General features: G+C 39.9%; 1 protein-coding gene across 1 annotated transcript; it reads right to left on the reverse strand.

Moving 5' to 3' along the window:
* Positions 1 to 893: 893 nt before the first annotated feature.
* Positions 894 to 24,215, reverse strand: TDRD12 (tudor domain containing 12). The gene is made up of 32 exons (XM_053987392.1): positions 24,189 to 24,215; positions 22,700 to 22,749; positions 20,940 to 21,098; positions 20,498 to 20,634; positions 19,504 to 19,623; positions 18,841 to 18,896; positions 17,917 to 18,002; positions 16,797 to 16,998; positions 16,526 to 16,602; positions 15,639 to 15,697; positions 14,879 to 14,939; positions 14,118 to 14,222; positions 13,540 to 13,722; positions 12,944 to 13,097; positions 11,851 to 11,978; positions 11,123 to 11,311; positions 10,253 to 10,381; positions 9,305 to 9,422; positions 8,417 to 8,550; positions 8,105 to 8,325; positions 7,803 to 7,902; positions 6,510 to 6,697; positions 5,997 to 6,204; positions 5,364 to 5,456; positions 4,274 to 4,443; positions 3,688 to 3,750; positions 3,492 to 3,598; positions 2,418 to 2,472; positions 1,846 to 1,959; positions 1,612 to 1,765; positions 1,452 to 1,518; positions 894 to 1,118 (listed from the first exon to the last, which is right to left on the reverse strand). Exons 2-32 carry the CDS (start codon positions 22,718 to 22,720, stop codon positions 1,033 to 1,035), a joined length of 3,744 nt encoding a protein of 1,247 aa, XP_053843367.1. The 5' UTR covers positions 22,721 to 22,749; positions 24,189 to 24,215; the 3' UTR covers positions 894 to 1,032.
* Positions 24,216 to 25,008: the final 793 nt, after the last annotated feature.

A 25,008-nucleotide genomic window follows, 5' to 3' on the forward strand; every position in this document is an offset into this window, starting at 1 on the left:
AGGTTCTTTATTTACCACGGGGGGATCTTTTCTTCTTAGAGTTTCAAGCAGTTTTTTGGTTAATATGTATGTAGAAAAGTTGTGTTTGTACTTTCAAAGTCGATGGATCTATTTTAAATCCACGTATAGAATAATGTATGGGGGGCAACTTTGAAATCAATTTTTATATAAAAATGCAGAACTTTGTAGTCGTGGGGTTTTTTTTGTTTTTTTTTTTTTATACCTGTCGGGCATTTTGGGGCTACAACCTCCCTTTTTTTGACAGCCTGCACGACACCCCTTCCTCTCCTCTCACCTGCTTCTCCACCCTCTCATTCCCTCCCACTGACACTGGGGCACCCACATCAGGGAAGGCTTCGAAGCACAGGAAAACTATTTCACTGTTCCAAAATGAAACTGCACTTATGCAAGGCCCCAGGAAAGCTCTTCCTCATGAAAACCCTGATCAAAAACTGCTTGAGGCCACATGAATATTCTTGGACAGAGTGGTGCTATTTTTTACACTGTTCTTTACAGACTAGTGCTTTGTATGTATGCTAAACCTACTTCTTGCTTCTACTTCACAGAAGAGGCTTTGTTTTTTGAACAAAGACTAGAGATAACTTACAGCTCTTAAATATCCCACTAGAACCTAATCTAGCAGCCCGAAAAAACCCAAACACCTTACATTATATTTAGGTATTAAACAAGTCAAGAACAGAACAAGCAAAGGAAAACATCTGCTCCACAGCTGTTTTCTTCAAGCAGGTAATTTCTGTTGCCATCAGGATTCAGAGCAAGACTAAAATACAGATTGCATCAGCTCTGAAGTGTTCTTACACCAGGTACAGCTTCACCAGTACCTGTTCTCAAGGCAAAGGTTGTAATTAAGCACAGTTGCAGTCAGGTTCTAAAGGCACTGATGTTTTTAATTAACAATTACATGAACAAGCCACAATTACATCAACGATCAACTCAAAAATCAACAATTACATCAACTACTTAATTAACAACAATTCAATTCTTATCAGAGAGAACTTCTCCTCCGCGTTATTAATCACTTTCTGTATCACTCTCTTCTGAGGACTCAAACCACTCCTCAGATCCTGCAGGAGGGTAGCTCAGTCTTGCAGCAGAACCTGCAAGTGATTAACAAGGTGTAGCATTTGTAAACCAGGAAAAATGAGCTCCAGAACACATGGTACTATTAAATGACCCAACCCAGCAAGCCCAAACACTTTTGACTACAAACTAGACCACAACACTCAGAATCACTTCTATCTGCCTTTAGTGTGTGCTATGCTGATAGAAAAGTGCTCTGCTGCCTCTAGTTTGCTCCAGAGGTCCCCTCAGTTCTTTTCAGAGAATTTGAGCAACCTGCTGGAATAAATGAGTATTTCAGATAAAGCCAACCTAAGGAGAGAATGCTGATCGTTTTATGTATTATAAACACAGACTCATTCAATTCTTACCAACTGTAAAAGGCCTTTCATCTTCAGACTCCTCCCAGTGTTCAAAATCTAAGGACACGTGAACATTCTGTTGACCAAAAAACATTGTTTGAAATACCTGCTCTGATGCACAGCAAATGTGTTCAGAACATTCAGTAACTCAAATTAATTTTCACTTCACCTTGTTCTTCAGTAATTTGCACCATGCTCCTTTTTTCTCTTTTACCATTAAGATCACAGCCTCTGTATCCTTGATCACACATGTGGACTTCTCTGCAATTACTGACTGATACAGCTCCAGCTCAGCCACATAAAGTTTGCCCTCTGAATAAGCACTGAAATATACATTAAGTTTCAAAACACTAAATCCAAACAAAAACATTTTGCCGATTATACTGAAGTTTCTTAAACCTACCTGAAAGTCACCTTTTCTCTAGAGAACTCGCATTTACTGTCAGTTGCCCTCAGTATTTGTACCCTCAGTGACACACTCACATCATCTTGAAACCACTTGATTGGTGGATGACAGCTGAAAGAGAGTTCATTTAATAGGTATTTTCCAAAGCAAAAAACCACTGAGTCAAGCTGTCTCACATAGAGCCAGAATTTGCCCATGAAGTCACAACTCAGCCAAGGAGCCTGGGCCATGCAGACCTGGCACAAGCAGTAGTGCCAGTGAAGCAGGTGATGGGACACCTTTTGAGCTTCCTACAACAGCACCGTATTCCAAATTTCTGGAGGAACACATCTACAAGTTCCATAGGGAGACACACTCCACTGACGTGGATATCCCACAAGAATCACACCTGCTGCCTCATTTCAAGATGTGACGACCATAGTCTGCCCTCCAAGTGCCAAAGGAAAAGCTAACAGCAATACCAACCTCTGACAGATGAAAAGAACTTTTCAGCTTACCACAGGAGACAGAACAACCCTGTTTGGCAGTTCACATAAAAGCAAGATGGGAACAAATCACTATTTTCTTACCTTTTCTGCTGATGCACAGTAGAGTCTTCTGCTTCTTTTGTTTGAACTACAGCATCTAAAAAGAAGACATCCAAAAGTACCTTTTTTACTTCCCAATACTACAGAAACCAGGTATTCCCAGAATTTCCCTATACCATCACAAAAATAACTTGCTAGCAACCAAATTACTGTCTTTGTCCTTTATACTGTGCACTTCCTATCCTGAAAGATTTCACAAAGTTAGTAATTCAACTACAAATTTTAATTATCAAAAATACTGTAGCTGGTGTTAGTAGATTTTAAAAACCCTAACCAAACATGCTGTTTTCCAGGTCAGGTCAAGGTTTTCTCTCGTTTCAAAACATTGTTTATTTGACACCTGAAACACAATTTTGGGAATTAGTGGGGAGTTTCAGGAATGAAATGACTACTAGTAGTGTCAACACCACAGCTCGAAACACGGCATTAGTGTGACTTAACAAGGAAAAAAACCATTCTACAATAAGCACTCCAGCCTTTTGATCTGCCCAAACTTCTTTACCTTCCACTGCTCTGAACTCATCATGTCAGCTCCTAGCAGATAATCCTGTCGCCCTGCTATGCCTAAGCATTTCTAAGCCTCTACTGACAGAAGAGTAAACACATCCTTGGGATTGGAAAAAAGAGAAATGGGAGGGGGGAGGGAAAGCACTATTTTCTGCCATCTTCAGTCTTTGGAAAAAAATTATCCTCTCCGAGAACAACTTGTATTTCAACTCCCTTAAATCCTGTGGCAATGGACAGCAGAGCTGTTGTCCACTCTACAGCAGAGATGTCCTGCTCACACGTTCCAAAACTCACAGCCAAAGAATTCCAAGCGTCTCAAGGACAGAGCATCCCCCAGCCAGCCACACAGTTATAGTAGCAAGAGTCACTCTCTCTGCATCTCCTGACTGCTCACTGCAAGGCAGCTCTGGCTGCCTGCAAACATCAGCCACATGGTGCTGCTCTGTATACCCAGAGCAGTCTGCAGCTGCCAGGATGACTGTCAGGTTGGTATCAAGCACCTAACTTGAATTCATGTTTGAAAACTTCTGGAAAGGATTGAAGGCTTACTGCTTGGAGGAGTCACAGGACTGTTACTGCTGGCAGTATTTTCCTGTACTGATGGATCCTGTGGACTGGCTGCTTCCTCTAGACCAGCTGTGTCCTCTTTTGTGCTTCTGAACACAGGACAAAGCAGTTTTAAAAGAAAACCCACAAATGACAGTCAGCTTCACCTTACTTTGCCTCCCCCTACTTTAACCCATACCTTACTAACAAAGCCTGTACTGAAGTTCTGAATTTTTCAACAGTAGTCTCAGGCTTAGCAGGTCTGTAAAAAAAATGATCCAAGCAGTTGCATTACACACATTTCAACACACAGCATCGCAATGAAGTTGTCTGATCCTTAGCATTACATGCTTTCATGAGGACATGGAGGTTCCCAACCTTTCTTTCCCAGAAGAAAGGAATAAATGCAAACGTGTTGTGCCCGAGATACCAGATGTTTACTGACTGGTAAGCATCCAAACCAGCTAATGAGCATCATCAATTGTAAAAGAATCTCAATTCAGATTCCATACCAATTACAGAGTAAGTTAGGAGTTACAGAGTTAGGCAAGTTACTAACTTGCCTGTCTGCATCAAATTCTAGGTTAACATTTCCTAGATTTACAATTTTCTTTTCCTTGGTGTTATGGGGCTAAAGAGCAATTAATGGAAAGTAGACTCATTACAAACACAACTGTTTCTGCATTTAAATGAACATCACTGTCAGTTGTATTATTCATATTCGGTTAAATAGAATTTTTCTCTTAATAAAGTACATGCTGAAAAAAAAATTTGCCAACACTTACAAACGTTCCAAGCTCTCTGCGTGATCCAAAACTGCTCTCTGTCTGCACAGCTTCCGAATTTCTCCTACATGTTCAGGATTGTCAGTTCCCAAACCAGTTGACAAAATCTCAGACCGAATGTTGTACTCATTGATCCATATCTTCATCGTGGGAAGATTGGTAACCCCAACCTTGAATTACACAACATAAGGGAAAGCACAGCTCTTTAATGGTCTCTCTCCAACTCAAAGCTGCTCTTTTAGTCAAAGTTCAAACACAGCCCTACTGACTTACGACCGCAGGCAATTTGGTTTTCCTGATTTTCAGACAGGAACCTCCTCCTGATGTTTAATGGTTTTCCAAGTATCACCATCATTTACATTGTGATAATGGCTCAAGTAACTGGCTGTTTGCACTAACAGAACCAGGACAGCAATTCAGTAAACAGTGCCAGTCCTGATCATGTAAGTGACAGCCATAATATACCTCAGGCAGTAAAAGAACTGTGAGTCCCAAACTACCTGAGAACAGCTGAGGGGGGTGGGGGGCACAATAAAAAACCCCAAAGCCTAGAAATTGATGAAAGGCTGAGCTACACGTACGGGAACAGAAGCTACTAGAAAGAATGACTTCCAGATAATTTTCTCTTTCCAATACATTTTTCACTTAATTTGCTCCACAAAATCAAGGAGTCTGCTGGATGCTAATGGATATGAAACTGTAAAACAAAAACTCCCAAGAACAAGAGCATCCGTTTTTTGTGTTCTGATCAAGAAAATAAAGGAGAAAAGCTTCAACTTTTTTAATTTGCAGAAAAATTTATACTAAAACCGACTGCAAACTCATGTAAGGGCTGTAAGAGTGGAATTAAGAATTTATGAACAAAATAAATGAAGTCTACTTCATGAGCTCTTGGGTATCAGCAAACAATCTTGGAGGATCCACGTTTCATTCTTCCAGTGGAATGTGACAAACTGCAGAACTGATTTCACAAGACAAACTACTGAACACTAGTGCCTCCCAAATACACTTTTATGACTATTCTACAAAGTTAGTCTTGGGCCATGTGCAGATATACTAATACTTCCCAGTGCTGCCATTCTGTACCTACCATTGGGTCAACCCAAACTGTCTTTCCCAAGGTATGCATCACTTTTGCATGATGAAGTTTTCCTTTAATTTTGCTATTAATGTGATCAGTCACCTAGGAAAAACAAGTTATCACTGCACTTGAGATGTACGGATACCAACATGCTTTACAGTCTCTTTAACTACAATGAAACAACGCCTTCTGAACTTAACAATGAATAGAGTATTCAACAATTAAATACAGTTTTGAGTAAACCAGTGGAACACTTTAACTTAACTGTAAGTCAGAACAGTACTAGCTTTCAAGGATAATGAAAGATCACTCGAACACAGGTCAACTCAGAGAGGCTACACTTCCCCTGTTCCTCCCCTAGAATCCAAAGCAATGAGAACCTATTCTAAAAAAAAAAAAGACAATCAAATAAGAAAAAAAAATCCCATTAACTTCCCTGTATTATTTCATAGCAAAAAAAAAACCAAAACAAAAACAAACTGACCTTCTTAGAATCTGCCCCAATTGAAGGTATTTAGTGTCAATACTAGTAAGCAATGCAATTTGGTACCCAAGTTTACAGTTTATAACTGTTTTCTTGTAGAAAACAGAGAGAGATGGTAAAGAACGTAAAGGAAATATCATGCAAAACCCACTTATTACCTTTGGATTCCATTCAACTTCATTATCTATGGGTTTTACTCTACAAACTATAATTTCCACAGCCTGAGGTGGCAGACTCTGGAACTTCACGGGTAAGTGAAGCAGCTGATCACTATTCACTTGACTTGTCCTGCCTTCATCTATGTATTTAACTGTGAGCTTGGAGACATTTTCCTCATCTTTTGCTGGAGTCTCTACCACCTGAACCCTTCATAGAGCAGGAGAAGAAACACAGAATTATTATTCATGTAACCAGCTGTGCAGGGTATTCTTTAAAACTGCTCACATTTTAACATTGGTGTTTTCACAGCTCGCTCAGTAACTGAGTGCATGTGTGAGGAATCATCTTGCTTGCCCTTTAGGAACTCAGAATAGTGAAGAGCTTTTTAAAAGCATTACTGGCATAGCAGTGGTTTTTTTTGCTGCTTTTGAGGATGGGCTGACTTTTTTTTTTTTTTAATCCAACAGTAAATACATGCACATGAATAAAGTAAAAAGCCAAAACAATTTTACCTGTGGCAAATGGCTCCCTCACGTAACGCATAGAACACTGACTTCTCCATGGTGTTAACAGAAATCCTATGTCCCGGTACCTTGAAATAATCATCCATTTCTTTAGCAAGAACTGCATATTGGTCCTTTTGTTTCTTGACTATTCGACCAAAGTAGTTTGTTGCATGTACAATGAAGAGAGGCAGGATCTGAAAGGATCAAATACATCAGCAGAAAGGAGGGGTGGATGATTTCTCAAACCAATTAAATTGAAGTCTTTATATAGAGGTCACATATCTACTTCCAGACCCAAAAGGTGACAGATATGTTGCTGTACACACATTTTTCAGAAAACAGCGAGTTGTTATTATTCTCAATCCTAACTGCCCATAGTTCAGTCAGCAGTGGACAGCAATGTATGGCACAGGAGCTGCTGCATGCCAGGTGATGGTATTCCACCTCAGTGAACACCAGTGAGTTCTGCCAATGATCTGCCAAGGCCATACACGCTCTGCACCACTCCAGCTCTACTCTGAACACTCCCCAGCCTTACAGGGAAAACTGACTGCTCTTTTCACGAAAAGGACTGTGCACACCAATGCATGAAATTCTGCTTTGAGAGCACCTCAGATAAAGCCCGAGTCTCAAAGGGAGCTGGAGACACAAACTCTCACTCTTCATAAGGGATATGAACAATCACTGCAGCACAGTCAACCATATAGCAATGAAGGTTTCATGGGTCTGAACTACTAAGTCTAACTAAAACAGCACTCTATAGCAAAAGTCTTCCAAAACACTGGTGTTTTTGAAGAAAGTAACTCAAATGTTCTACCTACAAGAGGGGAGCTCCTCATTTCTTGGACATACTATAAATGAAAATACATTCTCTAATCCCAAGGCCAGAAAATACTCCGTTTTCAGCAAGTTTGCATGAACATGTCAGCTAAGAAAAAATCCTTCCACTTCAACTTCTCTTCACTTCCACAGATTACTGTTTCCTCTACAAGAAATTTAAGTTTCTATAAACCTTTTTGTTAATTTTAATATACAGTCTCAAATTATAAACTGAATGAATATACAGAACACAAGTCCTCTTCCCACAAAATGTGAGTCTTCAAAGCAGAAAAAAAAAATCTGAAGTAAACTCAGAATTACCTACACAAAACAAAACACGAAGAACATCTGGCACACTGATTTATGCAAGGGACAGTACATTAATCCTACTGCAGTTGGGTTAATGGAATAAAAAAATATTAAGTAGCTGTTTAAGACCTGTCCTCTTGGTACCCAAGCCCAAAGAAAACTGTAACTTACTGTCACACGTTCAGGTGTTTCTATCATTTCATCTGCAGTATTCTGGGCCGTGTCTATTGATAAATTAATTCGATGACGATCTGGACACTCTGTTCTGTTCCTACATTAAAAAAAAGTACAAGTTTAGAAAAAAGCTCTTTGCTTTCAGTTGTAAACTACTGTTAAGTGACTTGCAACAGGCAACAGAAGAAAAAAAAATCACAAACAAAAACATGTTTTATGTAAAAGCATCCAACAGGAAAATTCATCAAGGAATCAGCAGCAATCATCATTCAGGGCACAAAAACCAGACACTTCCTTACCTGCAAAGCCCAAATGTTTTAAGAGAAGCACACAGGGGTCTTGAAAATTTCTTGTCTTCCTCAGATTCTTGCACCCTGGTAGTCAAATCATAGAGTTCTTCTGGAATTTCAGCTCCTGCATGCTTTAAGTAGTAGAGAATCCCAGGCACGTGACAGGAACTGTTCTCTGTCAGCAGAATGACTGACTTGGCCTTTGTATCTTCCTGATCTACAGGAGAATCCTAGAAGTAATGAGCAATATTTCAGGAAAACGTTTATGTATCCACCAGCAATAACCCTGTGTAGCATTACCCAGTCAAGGTTCACCCAAACCTTTATGCCAGCGCAGAAGTTGTCACTCATGCTTTGCAGGCGCTGCCCAAAGACTGCTGGAGATGGGAAACTGAAATGGATCACCCAAGTTGCATCTGTGATTCCCAAGGACTGCAGGCAGTCATCTGTTAAAACTAAGCACATGTTTCACACAGATATGTAACTGTAGTAAGTCAAACACGGGAAGTATCACATCACACACACCACGGCCAATTTCCTTCTCCCGACTGGAAGATGAAGATGGATTTTTCCCCAATACATTCCTGTAAGGCTTTTTATTTCTCCAGTCAATAAATCTCATGAGCATATGGGAGACATAGCATTTCATGCCAAGCTCACAGAATTCTCCACTTCCTGTCAGCACCACAGAATACAGAGAATTGAGCACCACTCATTAATTCACAGGAGTAAGACAGGAGACAGCTGAAATAGTGTAGGAATTCCCATAGCTCTGTGCAGAGCTAAGTCCCCCTTCTTTTTTTTATAGAACATGAAGAACAAATTGAGTTTGAAAATGGATAAAGGCCTTTTTTACTGCAAAAAAATTGAAAAACAGCCCTAATAGAACTTACAGAAAATTATTACAATAAACCTTTGTAGTTTGGAAATTATTTCAGACTTAGTATATCCTCTGTAGCAGAGACAATTGTGAAATGATGGAAAATCTTTGAAAACATTGGTAGTTCTTTTAATTAACCAGGGAAAATAGTAACAGGAGAAAAGAAGAGAAAGAAAAACTAAAGGGCTGTAGCACTAAGAAGTAAACAGAGAACTGGAAAGAGTTCATAGGGATCTGCCCCTGTGGAAGTGGTGAGATAACCCAGTTTAAGTGCTTGGTGCAGATCTTAGCTCTGCATGAAGATACAATCCCAACCAGAGAATCCTCACCTAACACAGCAGGAATGCCAGAACTGTGCATTTTTCTCCACCTCTCCAAGACACACTTAGCATTACATGTGCTCTCTCTATGCTTTTTCAAGGAAACTATTGAGTTGCTCTTCAGTGCCTGCATAGCAAAGTGAAAAGTTACACAATCCTGCAATGCTGCAGTATTTTTTCTCCAATCAAGTCTAATAGGCAGCACATCTTACTAGAATTTAGCACATCTTACTGTAGAGAGATACATCAAAGAGATAGCGAAATTTAGGTTGCTTATATGAAAAGAAAACTGTATTAGTGGAGATAAGGTTCATTAATTTCCTGTATTAAAAAAAAAAAAACCTACAAGCTCATGTTCTCATATTTTAATAAATTAGACAGACATTTAAGAAAATAAAAATGTCAAGCTTTTCCTTTCGTTAATGTGCCCTGATTCCATGATCTAACAAGACAAAGATTCATGTTTCAGTCTCTCAGAACAAGCACTCTTCATCACATGAACCCTTGAAATATTTTCACAGGCCATGTAAAATATTTGAAGCTGGTGTTCCAACAGTTCTTGTTCAACAAGAATTACTATGAACAGATTCAATCCTACTTTAACATCAACAAGCATTTTTTTAAGTGGTGGCAGGGTTGGTTTTGGTAGGCTTGAACCCTCAAATATTCAAGGAAAATGTGTTAGAAAGTTACAATTGCAAACCAGATTTGCTTCCATTAACACTCAAAGAATAAACATTCCAGATGCACTAGTATTTACATCAGAAATGAATCCTGTAAGTATCACATGATCTATACCAGCTATTTGCTGACAGCCAGTCTGGACTTACTTTTAGCAAGAATTATTAACTTCCAAATTCATATTCCTCCTTTTTTCTCAGAAGCCAAGATATTTTAGTTTGTTATTATCTTAAAATTTAGAAAAAAAAAACCCTGTTTCTATAAACACTTTCTTACCTTATGAATCATCTCCACTTCAGTTACTGAGTCAGTGAAGACCAGCACTTTCTGAAGATTCCTCTGGGTAAAATCCAGGATTTTGATTAACTCAGCAGTTCTGTTGCTGTTCATGCAGGGTTGCACCACCTAAAAGCAAATACAAAACAGAGAACTAGTAATTCATATAACCCATAGGTATTTTACTATTTAATTCTTCCTAATCCTAACCTTAATGCATCCACACACTGACACTTTCAGTTCTGCTCAATCACTAAGGCTTCTCACAAATTTTGTTTTCAGTTTCCTTACATGCTCAGAGTATCTACTTTTGGAGATTTCCCAGCATTTAAATTCCACAAACGACGCCATGCTGAGACACACTGTAATTCAAATCGAACTTAAACCATTTTGTGTTATTCCTCAGGGCTACACCACATTGACTTTTTGAAAACTAAGTGAAAAGATACCTGAAAATATGTAAGAGGCCATCTAGAAATTTGAAGTCTAAAGTTTGGTATTGTGTGAAAGCAGCAAACCAAATGCTTTACTTGATTTGCCTTGGCACTGCCTACCTTGTAGTTCTGCCAGTCACAGCTAACAACTGCAAAAACATTCTGGTAACATTCTGGTCAAAAATGTACTGTTTGCAAATATAGCTCATCAAATTTAGAGTCATTTGCACTAACCATGAGATAGTCAAAGGACTGTCTTCATCTCAGTCCTATAAAATAAAGTAAGAGACCTCCAGCTCATTCAGTGACTTACCTGCACATGATTTCTAACAGCCACTTCAGCTCACACTGAGAGGCAGCACTGCAGCACCACCTGCTCCCAATAAACCAGCAGCAGCCACATATGCAAGCAGTGGTGTAGCTTCCTAAGTTTTACCTGTTGCACATTTCCAAAGATGGCAGCTTCTTCAGTAACAGTTATCACAATGTGAGGATCATTCATGAACTCTTTTATCAAGGGTGTGATATGTTTATTCCACTGAGTTCCCACAGCAATGATCTGATGTGGTAGATTCCCCTGTGCCTGAGCAGTGGCTTTCTTGTAACAATCCAGTATAGTAAACACCTAGGAAGAAAAGAGGTTTTTTTTCCCTCTCCTCTCATCATATTCCAGCAAGCTCATGACAGCCCAGAGAAATACACTGTTTGAGAACACTTTTGTCCAGTCATAAAGCCACTACCACAGCAAACGACAAGTTTCACCCCCAGGTTGGTATGTACACTTTTATCCTATTCTTTGCATGACTTCTGAAGCAAGAGGAAGCAACAGGACAGCATATGCATGTGCATGCAGGATTCTGTCCAGAGAAGATGGAAATCTCAGGAAAAAGATCTATTCAACTCTGCAATATAAAAAGCCTAGACAAAGCAGATCTGAGAGGGCAGAGGCATTCAGCAAAAACAAGGGGGTAATTAGGAGACAAGCCCACCCTGCCAACACAGCAATCTGCAAAAATGAAAAATAAAAATACAAAAATAAGGAAAAAAAAGAGGGAGTTCACCATAAACCCACTTCCAGTGGTTTTTTTCTCAGTGTGTGCCGCTGTTTCACACACATGCACAACTGGAGCAGCACTTTGCCAAGTTACTGTGTAAGCCATTTACCTGTTCAGAAGTGTCAGAGAACAGCACCTCGATCTCATCAAGAACAAGATGGCAAACCCTACACAACAACCTAGTGTTATGTTCCAGCAGTCTCAGGAGGTTGTAGGGTGTAGTCACTACTACTTCACCTACAAGTTGGAAGGAAAGACTGTTACCATTAACTTACTACTTGGAAGAGTATTACTGTGAACAAAGGACATGGTAGCTTTATTAAAAAGGGTCACATTTGTATTTCAGATTCATCATCTCAAAGCTGGGGAGTTCTTATTTTTCTACTCCAAGTTTTCCAACTTATGAGTGGGCGAGTCTCTTGATATTTTGAAATCCAGTGAAATTTCTGAAGGTTACCAACTTTACAAAGCAGGAGGTAATCTCATCTTCCAGTACACGCTACTGGAAGTAGAGGTAATAACTTTAGAGCCAAATAGGCAGAAGAGAAATATTTATAAATATATGCAAGATCAATTTCAGGAAAGTTCAGTTTTAACAGTGGAATAAAGCACACATTGTAGCCTAGGAATTTACATAGATGTGTGTGTGCATGTGTATCTATCTACACATAGAAATAAAACCGCACCAATCTTCACTGGTGCAAATACACCAACAGCTCTGCTGCTTAAAGGTCTGATTTCACCCACCAGGCTTAAACTTGAATGATGGATGAAATAATACCAACTGCTGAAATGGAGTTTTACACAATTCTTCATTGTTTTGTCCATAGTTCTATTCCCTTGGCACAACAAAAGCCACTTTTGAAAATGCAGGTATCATCCAAAGCTCAAGAAAGGCATCGAACCAGAACACACCTAAATGTTTGAAGTACATATATCTAAGCAGGCTAAGTCTCCCAACAGCTTTTTTATCACTTCTATGCTGCTTCTCTGTGGAGCACCCTCTGCATGCTACTGAGTTACATGCATGAAGTACTGAGCATTTATTGTAACAGCAAATTGTAAGCCACCATTTAAACAAACAAAACCCCCCAACTTCACTTTATAAACCAAGAACTTGAGAAGCAGAAATTGCTCTTTCACATGCTCCTGCAGCCCACACTACCTTCAAGCATAAAACTAAGATGACAAAATATTCTTACAGCCTTGGATTTCCATTTGGCTGGTTGCTTCCTTGTTCTGCCCAAGGATTATGAGCACTGGATTAAGGCGTCTGCAGCCTTTCCTGAATGTTTTCAGCAGGTCAAAAACAAGTTGTGCCTTCTTCCATCCAGGACATACAATCACTGCTAGTGGCTACATACACAAGTACAAAAATTGACAACACAGTATTAGACAAAAGTACAGAACTTTAAGAATCTTGTCTTACTAGGGTTGTACTGGGGCATTTTCAGAGGTCCCTAACAACCACAGTAATTATGTTTCTATGATCTAATACAATCTAGAAAATGCATTATAGTATTTAAAACAGCTAATACCCATTTTAGTTTAGTAAGTACATACTACTTATGCAGAAACAAAGTTCCATTGTGTATGTAAGTGGCAGGGCACGAACTACTTGTTAGGGATTGCTTTAAAAGTAAGTTTGCTTTAAAAGTAACTCACCCCATTCACAGAGTCCATCCAAGAGGCCTTACAGAAACTGGCAGGCATCACAAAGATACATTGAGATGACATTAATGCATACATTCCAAACATTCACAGTTGTAACAGGTTCTCTGGCCCAATATATACATACCCCACTCATGTTTTGCAAGGCTTGGTAGTCACTTTCCTGCAGAAGTGTAAGAACTGGTGGAATATATAATAAGGGATCATTTCCCTCATGGGAGATGGCAACAACATCACATCCCCAAGCTACTGGTGGCCAACAGTAGGACTGGGTGAAGGTAGGGCCTGAAAACTTGTTCCAAGCAAGTTCCTACAGAAAGAGAAATCAAGAGTTTCCCATTAAATCTGTGTACTTAAACACCAACAAAACAAGGCAAAGCATACTAATGAGTGATTTAAAAGCTTCTGACCCACTATGTAACAAATGTCCTTAACAGGTAATATGAAAAAAACATCTTCTGGGCTAAGCTGTTAAATTACTGTATTAAAATTCAAATCCATTTGTAGTAGTGGCCAATATACCAGAAAAAAAAAAAAAAAGTGTAAAATCTTTACAGCATTCCTCCGAAACTTCATTTATTCAATCACATGAACAATCTTGTACACATTCTTCAATCAAACTCAGGTATTACTGTATTTACTATGGTGATTTGAGGTATGAAACTTGTCTTAAAAAGACCATCAATGTAGTATCGTCACTGCTACCTTTTTCAGACCATCAAAAAGTGGCGCTGTTTCCAAAAGTGATGATGGTTCAATCTTCTTGCTCAGGAACACGAAGTTTTTTTCCTTCCCAACATTTTGAAAACTCTGAAACCATGAGATGACAATGGCAACACTTAACAAAAGGGGTTTAGCTTACATAAAACTCAGAAGCACTCACTGTATTTAAAAAATGGCATTTTGATGTGAATGAATCAAATTCTAAGTTCACTTTAAATATGATTCATTCATACTGATAGGTTACACAGACCAAGTGCAAGATAAAAACTTGTTATTGCTATTCCTGAATAAAGATTTTCAAAGATGGTCTTAACTGTCTTAAACCCCTCAAGAGATGCAGTGGATACTCTGTGTACAGCTGGCCCTCAGTCCCACAAGGAGCAGCACAAGGCAGGGATTGCAGTCACAATGCAGATGGAAATTTCTCTCCATTGCTCCTCTCTTCTCTGCTCCAGTGCAGGTCCTCCACAGACTGCAGCCCTTTCAGAGACATCTGCATGGAGCTCCTTCTACTCCTGACCCTGGCACTGCCTGCTTCGCACTTGTTTTTTGTTCCCTTCCATGTGTTTTTGCCCTTTCTTGAATTCAGAGAGGCATCCCCAACTTGGCTGGCTGGCACAGCTTTAGCCTGCAAGGCCAATGTAAGTGCAGCCAGCCCTGGCCTCCTTCCACGAAGACCCAGTGTTACCAAAACCAAAATGTTTACACAAGAGAAGTTAAATGAAAGCTAATGTTTGAAATACCTGTTGGTCATCTTCAACTGTGTATGTCTGGAGGGAACTGAAATTTAAGAACTGTGGAAGCCTGAGAAACAGAGATATTAAATCCAACATAAATGCAAAAGAAAAACTTAATTTATAAACACCACCAGTATTTCCCAAGTGTCATGAAGCAATTCACTTTAAGTACTTCTGACATATCTATGCCAATGAGAAAAACCCTCAGTACAAGAGGGGAAATCAAAACCCACCACCTGAAAAGCAAAATTTTGTGAAAATCATCTTTCAGAATCTTTTTTGTAGTTGGTAAGTTCCCTGACATTAGAAGAAAACCAGACTGTACTGTAGGAAAAAAAGTTCCAAAACATAAAACATCTTTGCATCAGTTTGAAACTGAAAAAAGAAATACTCCTGAGGTTTACTGCATATGCATCAACTGACCTGCAGCACAGTGAAAGCATTACACAAATTGACCCAGTCATATTTCATTAAATCTGAAAACTTTATAAATCACACTAAAAATAAAGCAAAGTAACACACTTATTTTGCAGAAAAATACCTCCCCACCACACCCCTGTTGTCAAGCTACTGTTTAGAAATTACTGGTATTTTTCCAGGGTAACTATCAGCAGCTTCAAAGTCCCTCCTTCCCCAAAAGCATGTGTATGTACCTTCCCTTTCCCTCTGCCCTTTAGAGGCCTAAAAACAGTAACTGCAAACACACTACAGCTCCCAACTGTCTGATTAAAGAATCATTCTGAATATTTAACACGCTGCACCACACCTCTCTGTCTGGACTGCTTTATCCTCCTTGGAAGGCAAACCTGGCACCATGCTGACCACCTAGAAAGGAAACACATTTTATGCAGTGGCACGGCAGAAACTGCCAAGATCACTGCCTTAGGGAAAGGCAGGGAGCTCAGGACAAGCACCAGATGCTCGTGCTGCTGGCTGGAGAGTCCAGGTCCACGAATGACAGAGGCAGGAGGGGCTCTTCCTACGAGGTTCCAGTGGCAGTTTATTGACTGGCACACCAGAAGGGCTCAGGGACAGAAGAACCAGAACAAAGGCAGGCTCCAGGGGTTATATATGGGATGGGGGAGGCAGAGCATCAGATCTCAGGGCCAGTGGGTAGAGGGACCGGGGCTGGTGCAAAGGTGGGGCCAGGGGAAAACAACCAACAGGGATACAGAGGAGGAGTTGCATGAAATGGGAACCAATGGGGAAAGTGGGAACAGGGAACATCCTAGAACTGGGAAGGAGAACAGGGGTGATGTAATTGGGGCCATTAACATAAGGAAGCAAGGAACTGTGGGAGAGTGTCGCACTGTGTCAGCCTAACTCAAAAGTGACCGTCCTCTCAAAGCATCTCAGTTTCTGCATTTCCCTCACCAACCTGGGATGCAGCAATTTTAAGCACTAAAATACTGTTCAAAATCAGTATTTAAAACACAAAGTGGTTTTCTTACCCAACTGTGGGATTCTCCAAACATTTTACAGTATTCTTTTACAAATTCTAAGTTTCTTTGACTAAGGCAACAATTTCAATGACACAAACTTCAGAAGACTGTCTAAGAATAAGAAGCTGGGTGACTACAGCCCTCCTAATCTGGCCTATGTATATTTACATTAGTTTGTATTTCACAATTAAATACAAAATGTAATACTTACAGGCACAGTATTGTCATTTAGATCTGTGCGTGACCTTTGGGATGACTTTTCAAGAACAGACTTACAACCAGCAAGACCTAAAAAGGTAAATAAAATGGAGATACCAATTTCTGATTATCTGAACATACAAAAAGCCAGAGATGCACACCACGTGTCCCTGTCACTGGGATCCAAACCAAGACAGGACATTCCCATTCCACACATCCAACTAAACACACAAAGTGTGCTTAGTCCTGCATGTAGGACCGTCTCCCCCCATCGCGGGTCCCACCTGGCCCAAGATATGGTGACAACTCCTCCCCAAAGGGCAGTTTTGGCCTGGCAAGAAACGTAGGACCAACAAACTCCACTGGAACACACTCAGCATTTAACGACACTTCATCGTCAGAAGCATCTGAAGAACGCTCTGCAGTCCCTTCATCTTTCTTGTAATAAGCAAAGTGCTTGGCAACCAGTTCATCATTAACACAGATCTATAAAAAAACCCAAACAAGATCTTTTTTGGTCAGTATCAACAAGCAATAAACTACACCAGCACATACTTGTTTAGGATTTATGTGAAGCTTTAAACAAATGCAATGCTTTTATAAATGAAAAACAATCCTCCCAAAAATCCAACTAAACAGAACCCCAGATATAAGAAGTACCAGTGAATGCTTTCTGTCAAATATTAATTCTAAAAAAAGCGAAGTCCTATCTTCCTGTATGTTCTTTCAACAGGAGTTCATTAGTGATTTTTATGTGTCTGGCCAAAATTCTGTACTGAATTAACTGTTTCTATGAGCCCTACTCATCTAAAAGAACCCCCTAATCCAGTGAAGCCTGTTTATTTCTTTTGGATTCAGCATACATCATAATCTGGCAGAGAAAAGAGTAGTATTGGGCCTAAGACTTCTTACATCTACCATACAGCTGCTTAAGTCTGGCAGTAGCTACAGCAGAAATTTAACACCAGATACACATTTTGGCAAGTGGAACTAGAGTGGATGTTTTTTCCAGCTGCTTAAGGATTCATCTGTATGCAAGAGTGTGAAATTTTTGGTATTTTTACAGTATTGTGCAACTGCCTTACTGAAACATCTTCAAATATGATACCACAAGAAGTACACCAAATAAGGCATATAGTTATCCACTTAAATACTGGCTGGACTTCACTTGCTTGTCAATAATGAAAAAGAAAAAAGGTTCATGCAGAGAAAAATACAAGTTCTGCCTCTTGCAATTTCTCCAGAGGTTAACAATGAACAGCTTTGTAATAAAAATCACTAGTAAGTTAATGATTTAGCTTCTACTGTATCTGATTGAAACTACAAAACTCACAAGGCATGCTTTCCAGTCTTAAGCTAATAGCAAAGTACACCAATAGAGTTGGAAATATAAAAGTATCTCACCTTTTCCTCTCCTATAATCACAAAAAGAAACACCTCTAATACTTCATCTTCTACTGTCTGTATTGTGGCTTTAACCTCGGTAGCATCTAAATGTAGTAATAAACACAAGAAAAAAAGATTAAACCCCATCACACTATCAGCATTCTTCATTTATACTTTCTGAGACAGACAAAACTAGGCATCACAATTAAAAACATGTAACACTTCTTATTTCACCTAAGTTAAATGAGGAATTTAACAATAAAATTTTAAAAACTTAAAAAACAATGAACACTTAAAATAACAATAAAAACTTAAAAAAACTTAAAAAACTTTTCCTCCAAAAAGGAAATTGTCCTTAGTCTTTGGAGGAGGATCGAGAGTTGAAACAGATTAACAACCCCTCGAGACAAACCACTCTTGGTTCTACACTGAAACTCTTGGGCTCTGACAGTCTGGGGCACCAGCATGTGTTCTCTAAGTGTGACATTTCCTTTTCTTGAAAAAAGTTGTAGTTGCACATCTGTACAGCTTTGTCACACTTTTCACTCGGGCAAACATGGCCTGTGAAGTCCTGAAGCACCTCTGCACACGCTGTTGCAGGACAGCTGTGATGCTGATTCAGCATCTCATGTTGAATACACAGAATGGTTCCAATGTTCAAAACAAACGTGACATGAATGCTCCCTCAGTTAGCCTAATCTAGCCTAAACACAGTCTATTTAACTACCAAAACGTATGCAGCATGGAAGCCCAGAGTACCCAAAATACAGCTCCACAAATACTTGTGCCTTAGTCACTCCATACTTAGGCAGATCTTTTCTCATTGTTTTTAACAAACACCATTTATAAATATGATCAGGTATACTCAAGTATAATGAACTTGTACAGAAGTACTACATTTCTCTAACAATTGGTTTTTCCCAAAACTGAAGTGCTATTTACCTTCAAGAAGCTTTCGAAAATAATGGATAGCAGCAGTATCCCATCTTTTGGCTGGTCTAGGAAAAGAAACACAACCAGTTTTTCCACATTATCAAACATGAAAATAGTAATTGAAAAAAAAAAAATCTATACAAGCACAAAGCTCTATAGCATGCAAATTCTCACAAAGCGCACAGCTACACAAATGAGCAGAATCTGATTACTTAGCACATTACTTTAGTCTTGGTAATATTGTTCCAGCTCATCAGTATCATGAATTGATCAAAATTAGAATTTACTGTTCTGTCAAGGTATCTTGGCTTGCACCCAATATAAAACATGAAGAAATCATAGAATTATTTAGGTTGGAAAAAAACCCCAGGATCATTGAGTCCACCCACTAACTCAGCGCTGCCAAGGCCACCACTCAACCATGTCCCTTAGTGCCACATCTATACATCTTTTAAATCCCTCCAGGGGTGGTGACTCCACCAGTTCCCTGGGGAGCTTTGTCATCTCAGCTGGAAGAGAGTGATTTTCCTCTTAGTAGCTGGTACAGTTCTGTGTTCACTATGAGAATACTGCAGGTTTCTTCTTGAAATATAATCCCTTCTAAAAAATTCTGCACTAAACCCTCACACTGCAGAAATGCACACACAGAATGTATTTACTAGCTCTCCTTACCCTAATTTGGCAGTGTTTTCACAGTAGTCAATATACAGTGTCAGTGGCTTTGTGCAGTGCAGCCGACACTTCTTTGCTCTATGTGGGATCTTCGCAAATGCTCCTGCTAAAACTCGAATGCTGCAAAATAAAGTGGAAATTATCTCATTTTACAGGGCAGAATTTCTTCTCCAGAAGTCACTGGTCTCACAAACCACCTCCTGTATTTAACCCATTGTCAAGTTGTTTCCCAACAAAGCAACAGTCAACTTAAAAACATGATTTATTTAAAATGCTTTAAGTAAGTTCTAAGTTTGTGGAATACTATCAAAACCAATTGGGTGAAGTTGCTTGTGCTCCAAGTTGCAGATTTTAAAAGAGAAACAAACTTTAAGAGCCGGACTAGTTTGCTCCAAAACATAAGAACATATTTTTCAAGATTTTAAAAACACAAGGTTTTACACACATTTCATCAAGAACTTAGAACCTGTGAAAACTCACCTTTTTTTGGCACCATGACAAGACAAATTGTCAGCTCTCAGTAAACAAGTTGGTCAACAGCAGTGGGAAAACCCCCACATATTTCTGTTTAGACCTCAAAAGCTGTTGCAGCAAGTGAAACCCTGCTTCTATAGATAGTTTTTGTTCCTGAACTTCACTGGCCAGAATTTTTTTTTAGTATATACCAAATTATTAAAGAAGAAAAGAATATAAAGGTAGGTTTTAACTGGCAAGCACACATCTCAATCACTACAGACTGACATTATTTCTATTCTGAATCTTTAAAAAAGCAAAACCTAAAATGGAAAGCATCTTTGAAGTATCACAAAATAAGGACTGGTTTGCTCTTAGGTTCTTTCAAGTATATAATTTGGTTAGCAGCTTCTTGTGGACACAACCTACACCTCAATTAAACCAAAGCACTGACTGATAAATATCAATCCATCTGTATCTATTAACATATTTATTATATGTGATGTATTAACAAATACATCACAGTAACAAAAATACATACTTCTTTGATGCAACAGAGCAGTACTTGGCATAATCCACGAGGAAACACCTGAGCTGGAAACCATCTGCCTGGCACCAGATTGATTCAACCAGAGCCCTACACCAGCACTTCAGCTCCTCACTGAAAACCACATAAACCTGAGGAAGAGATGAAGAACAAGACAGCAGGTTCTTTCAAATGGCCCCAATTACACTCAAAGGTTTTTCAAAGGCAAGGACACAGTATTTATTATTCACCCTTCCATTTTCTTTGCAAAACACAAGCCTTATAGCTTACACAGTTAGGAGGCTTACAGATGAGAAAACACAACTCACGGAGATGCCATTATCTGTTTTTCTTTGTAAAAATTAAAAAAAAAAAAAGAAAACAACATCTATTTGATACTTCGCCCCCAAACACATTCAAATAATGAGATTATTTATATGTAGAGCAATGATATTACCTGGCCTTTTTCTATCTCCTCTTGTTTTACTTCATCTGCATCTTTGTAACTGGTATAGAACTGTTCCATTTCAGCATTCAGGTTTTCATACACAGTTTCACCAACTACGCCAGGCATGCATTCTTTCACAGCAATCCAAAAGCTACTTGGATCCTCAACCTGGGACAAGGAGTAGAGAATAAATACTACTAACTTTTAACAGTATCTGAGCAGCAGATGTAAAAATAAAACTTTATTTTTACGGGGCACCTTCAAAATTATGGTGACTGACACTGAGATATAGAATGTTAACAAGTGAAACATCTTTCACCTCCACAGCATTAGTTCGTGAAATGGCTTCTCAGCTTGCAGTTTCTTTAGCACTGTAACAAACACCATGTGGGGTCTACAAGGGAGCAGCATTATCTAAAATGCTGGTTAAACCAAACAGTGGGAAAAGTGCAAAGACAAAGTTTTTACTTCCATATGAAGTCCTCAGGAAGGACATTAAAAAACCAGAAAACATGATAAACCTCACCAAGGGGCTTTTCTTTCTGCTCAGAGTGTCAGCATGACAGCCCATTTCTTTAGAACAGGGTGACAGCTTTCTGCCAAGCCTTTGTCAACTGCCACATTCCAGTGCTGCAGCTGATGTGGGTCCCCAGCTGTTGTGGCTTAATCCCAGTGGGCAGCTAAACCCCACACAGCTGCTCCCTCACTCACATCCCTGCAGCAGGATGAGCAGATAATCTGAAGGACAGAAGTGGGAAAACTCACAGGCTGACATTAGAACAGCTGACCAAGCAAAGCAAGAGCTGCACGTGCAACCAAGGCAACACAAGGAATGAATTCACTGTTCCCCACTGGCAACTGCTTGGCCATTTCCAGAACACAATGCTTCATCACACACAGGGCTGCTGATTTGGAGAGGCAAATCTGATGACCACAGACATACCTGCAGCTTTTATTGCTCAGCATGACATCATCTAGTAGGGATTATTCCCTCAGTCATCTCTCCTGGCTGTATTCTGCATTTTCCACAATCTCCTGTGAAATTCAGGATAATCTAGTACTACACTACACATTACTTAACACTGTGTTGCATACCCTCTATTTTAGATTTTAGCTGCATCCCTACTGCTAGGAAGAAGGAACTAGAAGTGTAAAAACGATGAGGAAGGTGGTACAATAGCTCAAGTGACATTGCAGCTGGGAATGCCAAGGCCTGGAGAATATCAGACTGGAAAATCCCATCTATTATACCTATTGCTGTTGATCCTCTGTTTTGAGAAGCAGAATTTCTGTGTAGAGGTAATACAGGTGTTTGGAGAGGCTTAGAGGCACTCTCATGGACATGCTGAGCTCTGTGCTGGGAGAAAGATCACAGCTCAGAAATCATGAAAAGCACAGGGGAGCTCACAGGGTTCTTGATGAATCCTGCTGAGATGGGCTGAGCCTGCCACTGTCCACCTGGTTGTGCCCCAGATCCTCCAGTTAGCCAGGCAACTAAATAAATTTATTCCTTTTATTTCAGTCTGTGATTTTTCTGGCTGCCTGCCTGTGTTAATTCACACACCTACTCACCTATTTTACAATAAAAACAAGAAAATAAAACCTAAAACAAACGACAAAATATATATAAGCCAAATAAGACTCCACAAGTGCAAAGAAATGCTGGTGAATGGAAATACACAGCCAACATCTTTTTTGTAAATGCAACCTCCAGAAAGTCACATGGAAATAGATATTAATCCTTCAGATTAAAAAAAAAAGCAGCATACCTTTAATACCACGACTTCCATGTTTATCTCCTGTGTCTCCCTTATAACTACTGTAAAAGAAAAACATTTCATGAACCATTTTGATCACCACTATTTTTTTCCAAGCCCATTTGAAGAGCATACACCTAAAGCAAGCCTATAAATTTTTTCTACTCATGTCAGAAGTACTAGTTTAGGCAACTTATTGCTTATGATTTACATGTTTCAAAGCGTTCAAACCAGCTTTCTTAATGAGGGACTATGTCAAAGCCTAATTAGGATTTACCATCCATGCTGCCATCTTTTCCATTCAAAGGCCAGCAGAAATAGGCTGATCACAGATAAGGGCTGCTACAACCTACTTGCATGATCAAATGAACAGAAACACCAGAGGATAATTTACAACTTTAAAAAAATCCCTCAGCCTAATACAAAAGAAGAATCCCAAACTTAGCAAACAAATTTAACGTCACAGATTTTTATTAGTATTTCACACTACATACCAGATCTACAAGTTACAACAGAGTAATCAAACTTCCAGCAAGCAACTGGCATTTCATTTCGGCACAAACCAAAACGAAATCACATCGTGGTATCATCACCGCAGGTGTTTTAAGTTGTTCTTTTACAACTTAAAAGAATTAACAATTTAAGTAGGTGCCTAATTAAATAGTTCAGAAAAGGAAAATCAAGACGTTGTCCTTCCATTGCCAAAGGTACTGCTGAACAAGCCAGAATTCAGCAGCAACAGAGCTACCCTGAGGTGACAGACGGCGACAAGCCGCAAGGGACAGCCCTGATCATTCCCAGTTTAACATGACAATGGAACAGCTGAAACGACTGCAGAAGCTTCACCCAAGGTCATTTAGCGCAAACAAAGCTCCCGAGTTACACACTCGTTTCTTACCCTGCACCGCTATACTCCAACAAGAGATACGCAGTGCTGCCTTAGACACTTACAAGTAGAAAATGCTTTTCTTTCAGCAGTAACACGTGAGGGGCATAAATAACTTCAGCTGAAGTCTCAGGTTAGTTAGTGCAAACCCACTAAATGGCCCATCAACGTGGCGGGGATGAAGCACGCCCACAGAAAAGGTCAGCTCGCCCAGGCCACTCCAAGTAGCACTCCCGCTTTGTTAACAGCGGAGTAGGAAAACAAACGCTTGCTCAAATCCCACACTTACCGCTAGACTGTATTTAACCTGTAAAAATGCTGTACGTCACTAAAGCCCTCGCCCCAGCCTGCTGCATTAACACAGACCTACAGAAGGTACCTCTGCAGCCATCCCGGTGTGTGCAGACACTCCCAGAACACACAGCTCGCTATCCCTCTGCCCAGCCGTGCTCCACCTAATGCCTGTTCACCCGGGAGGCGCGGAGCGAGGGAAGAGCGGCACGGAGCAGGACCTTTAAAAACCACTTTCTTCCCTTTATTCCCTCTCCCCAGTCCCCATTTCCCCCTATGCTGCCATAGTTCCACGATGTACCCCGTAGGAAAGAGCCCACTGACCTCGTTCTCCGGCGCTGCCGCTCCCCGCAGAACCTTCCAGAAGCCCCCAGAGCCGCACCCAGGCTGTGAAAATTTTACAGCAGGGGCGGGTCAGAGCCCCTCCAATGGCACAGCTAATTATTCCCGGGCACAAGAAACACCTGACACGCCACAGGACACCTCACAAAGCCTAGGGAAATCCGTCGTCTTGCTTTTGGTATAAAATGGAAACCAAACTCATAGTGAAAGAATAAAAGCCTTACTACAAACGACTTGAAATCGAGAATATTCTACTAGGCCTTGAGGGAAATTATTACAATAAACCTTTGGGATTTGGAATTTATTTCAGGCTTAAAGTCTCTGTAGCAGAGGCAATGGTGAAATGGTGGTAGTTCTTTGGACACGCTGGTAGTTCTTAACTAATCCAGGGACAACAACCACAGGAAAAAAGAAAAACACAAAACAGCTGTAGCACCAAGAAGTAAATGGACAAGTGGAAAGAGTTCATAGGGATCCGCCCCTGTGGAAGTGGTGAAATAACTTCGCGTAAGTCCTTGGTGTAGTTCTTAGCTCTGCAGGAAGATACAACCTCAGCCAGACAGAGGGAGAACCCTCACCTAACACAAGTGTCAAAACTCTGCATTTTTCCACACACCTGGCATCACCCCTGCACTCCTCCCCTGCCCACATTCCCATATCCACAGTCCTACTGTGCCCGGCTGCTAAATAATTTCTTTATCAAAAATATTTTCTCATAATACTTACTTTCTACATAAAAATAAACTGGTAGAATAACCATAAGAGGCAGAACAATAAAAGAAATCTTTTGTGTATTTGAATT

The sequence above is a fragment of the Vidua macroura genome, chromosome 11 (genome assembly GCF_024509145.1).
Source record: "Vidua macroura isolate BioBank_ID:100142 chromosome 11, ASM2450914v1, whole genome shotgun sequence".
NCBI classification, from domain to species: domain Eukaryota; kingdom Metazoa; phylum Chordata; class Aves; order Passeriformes; family Viduidae; genus Vidua; species Vidua macroura.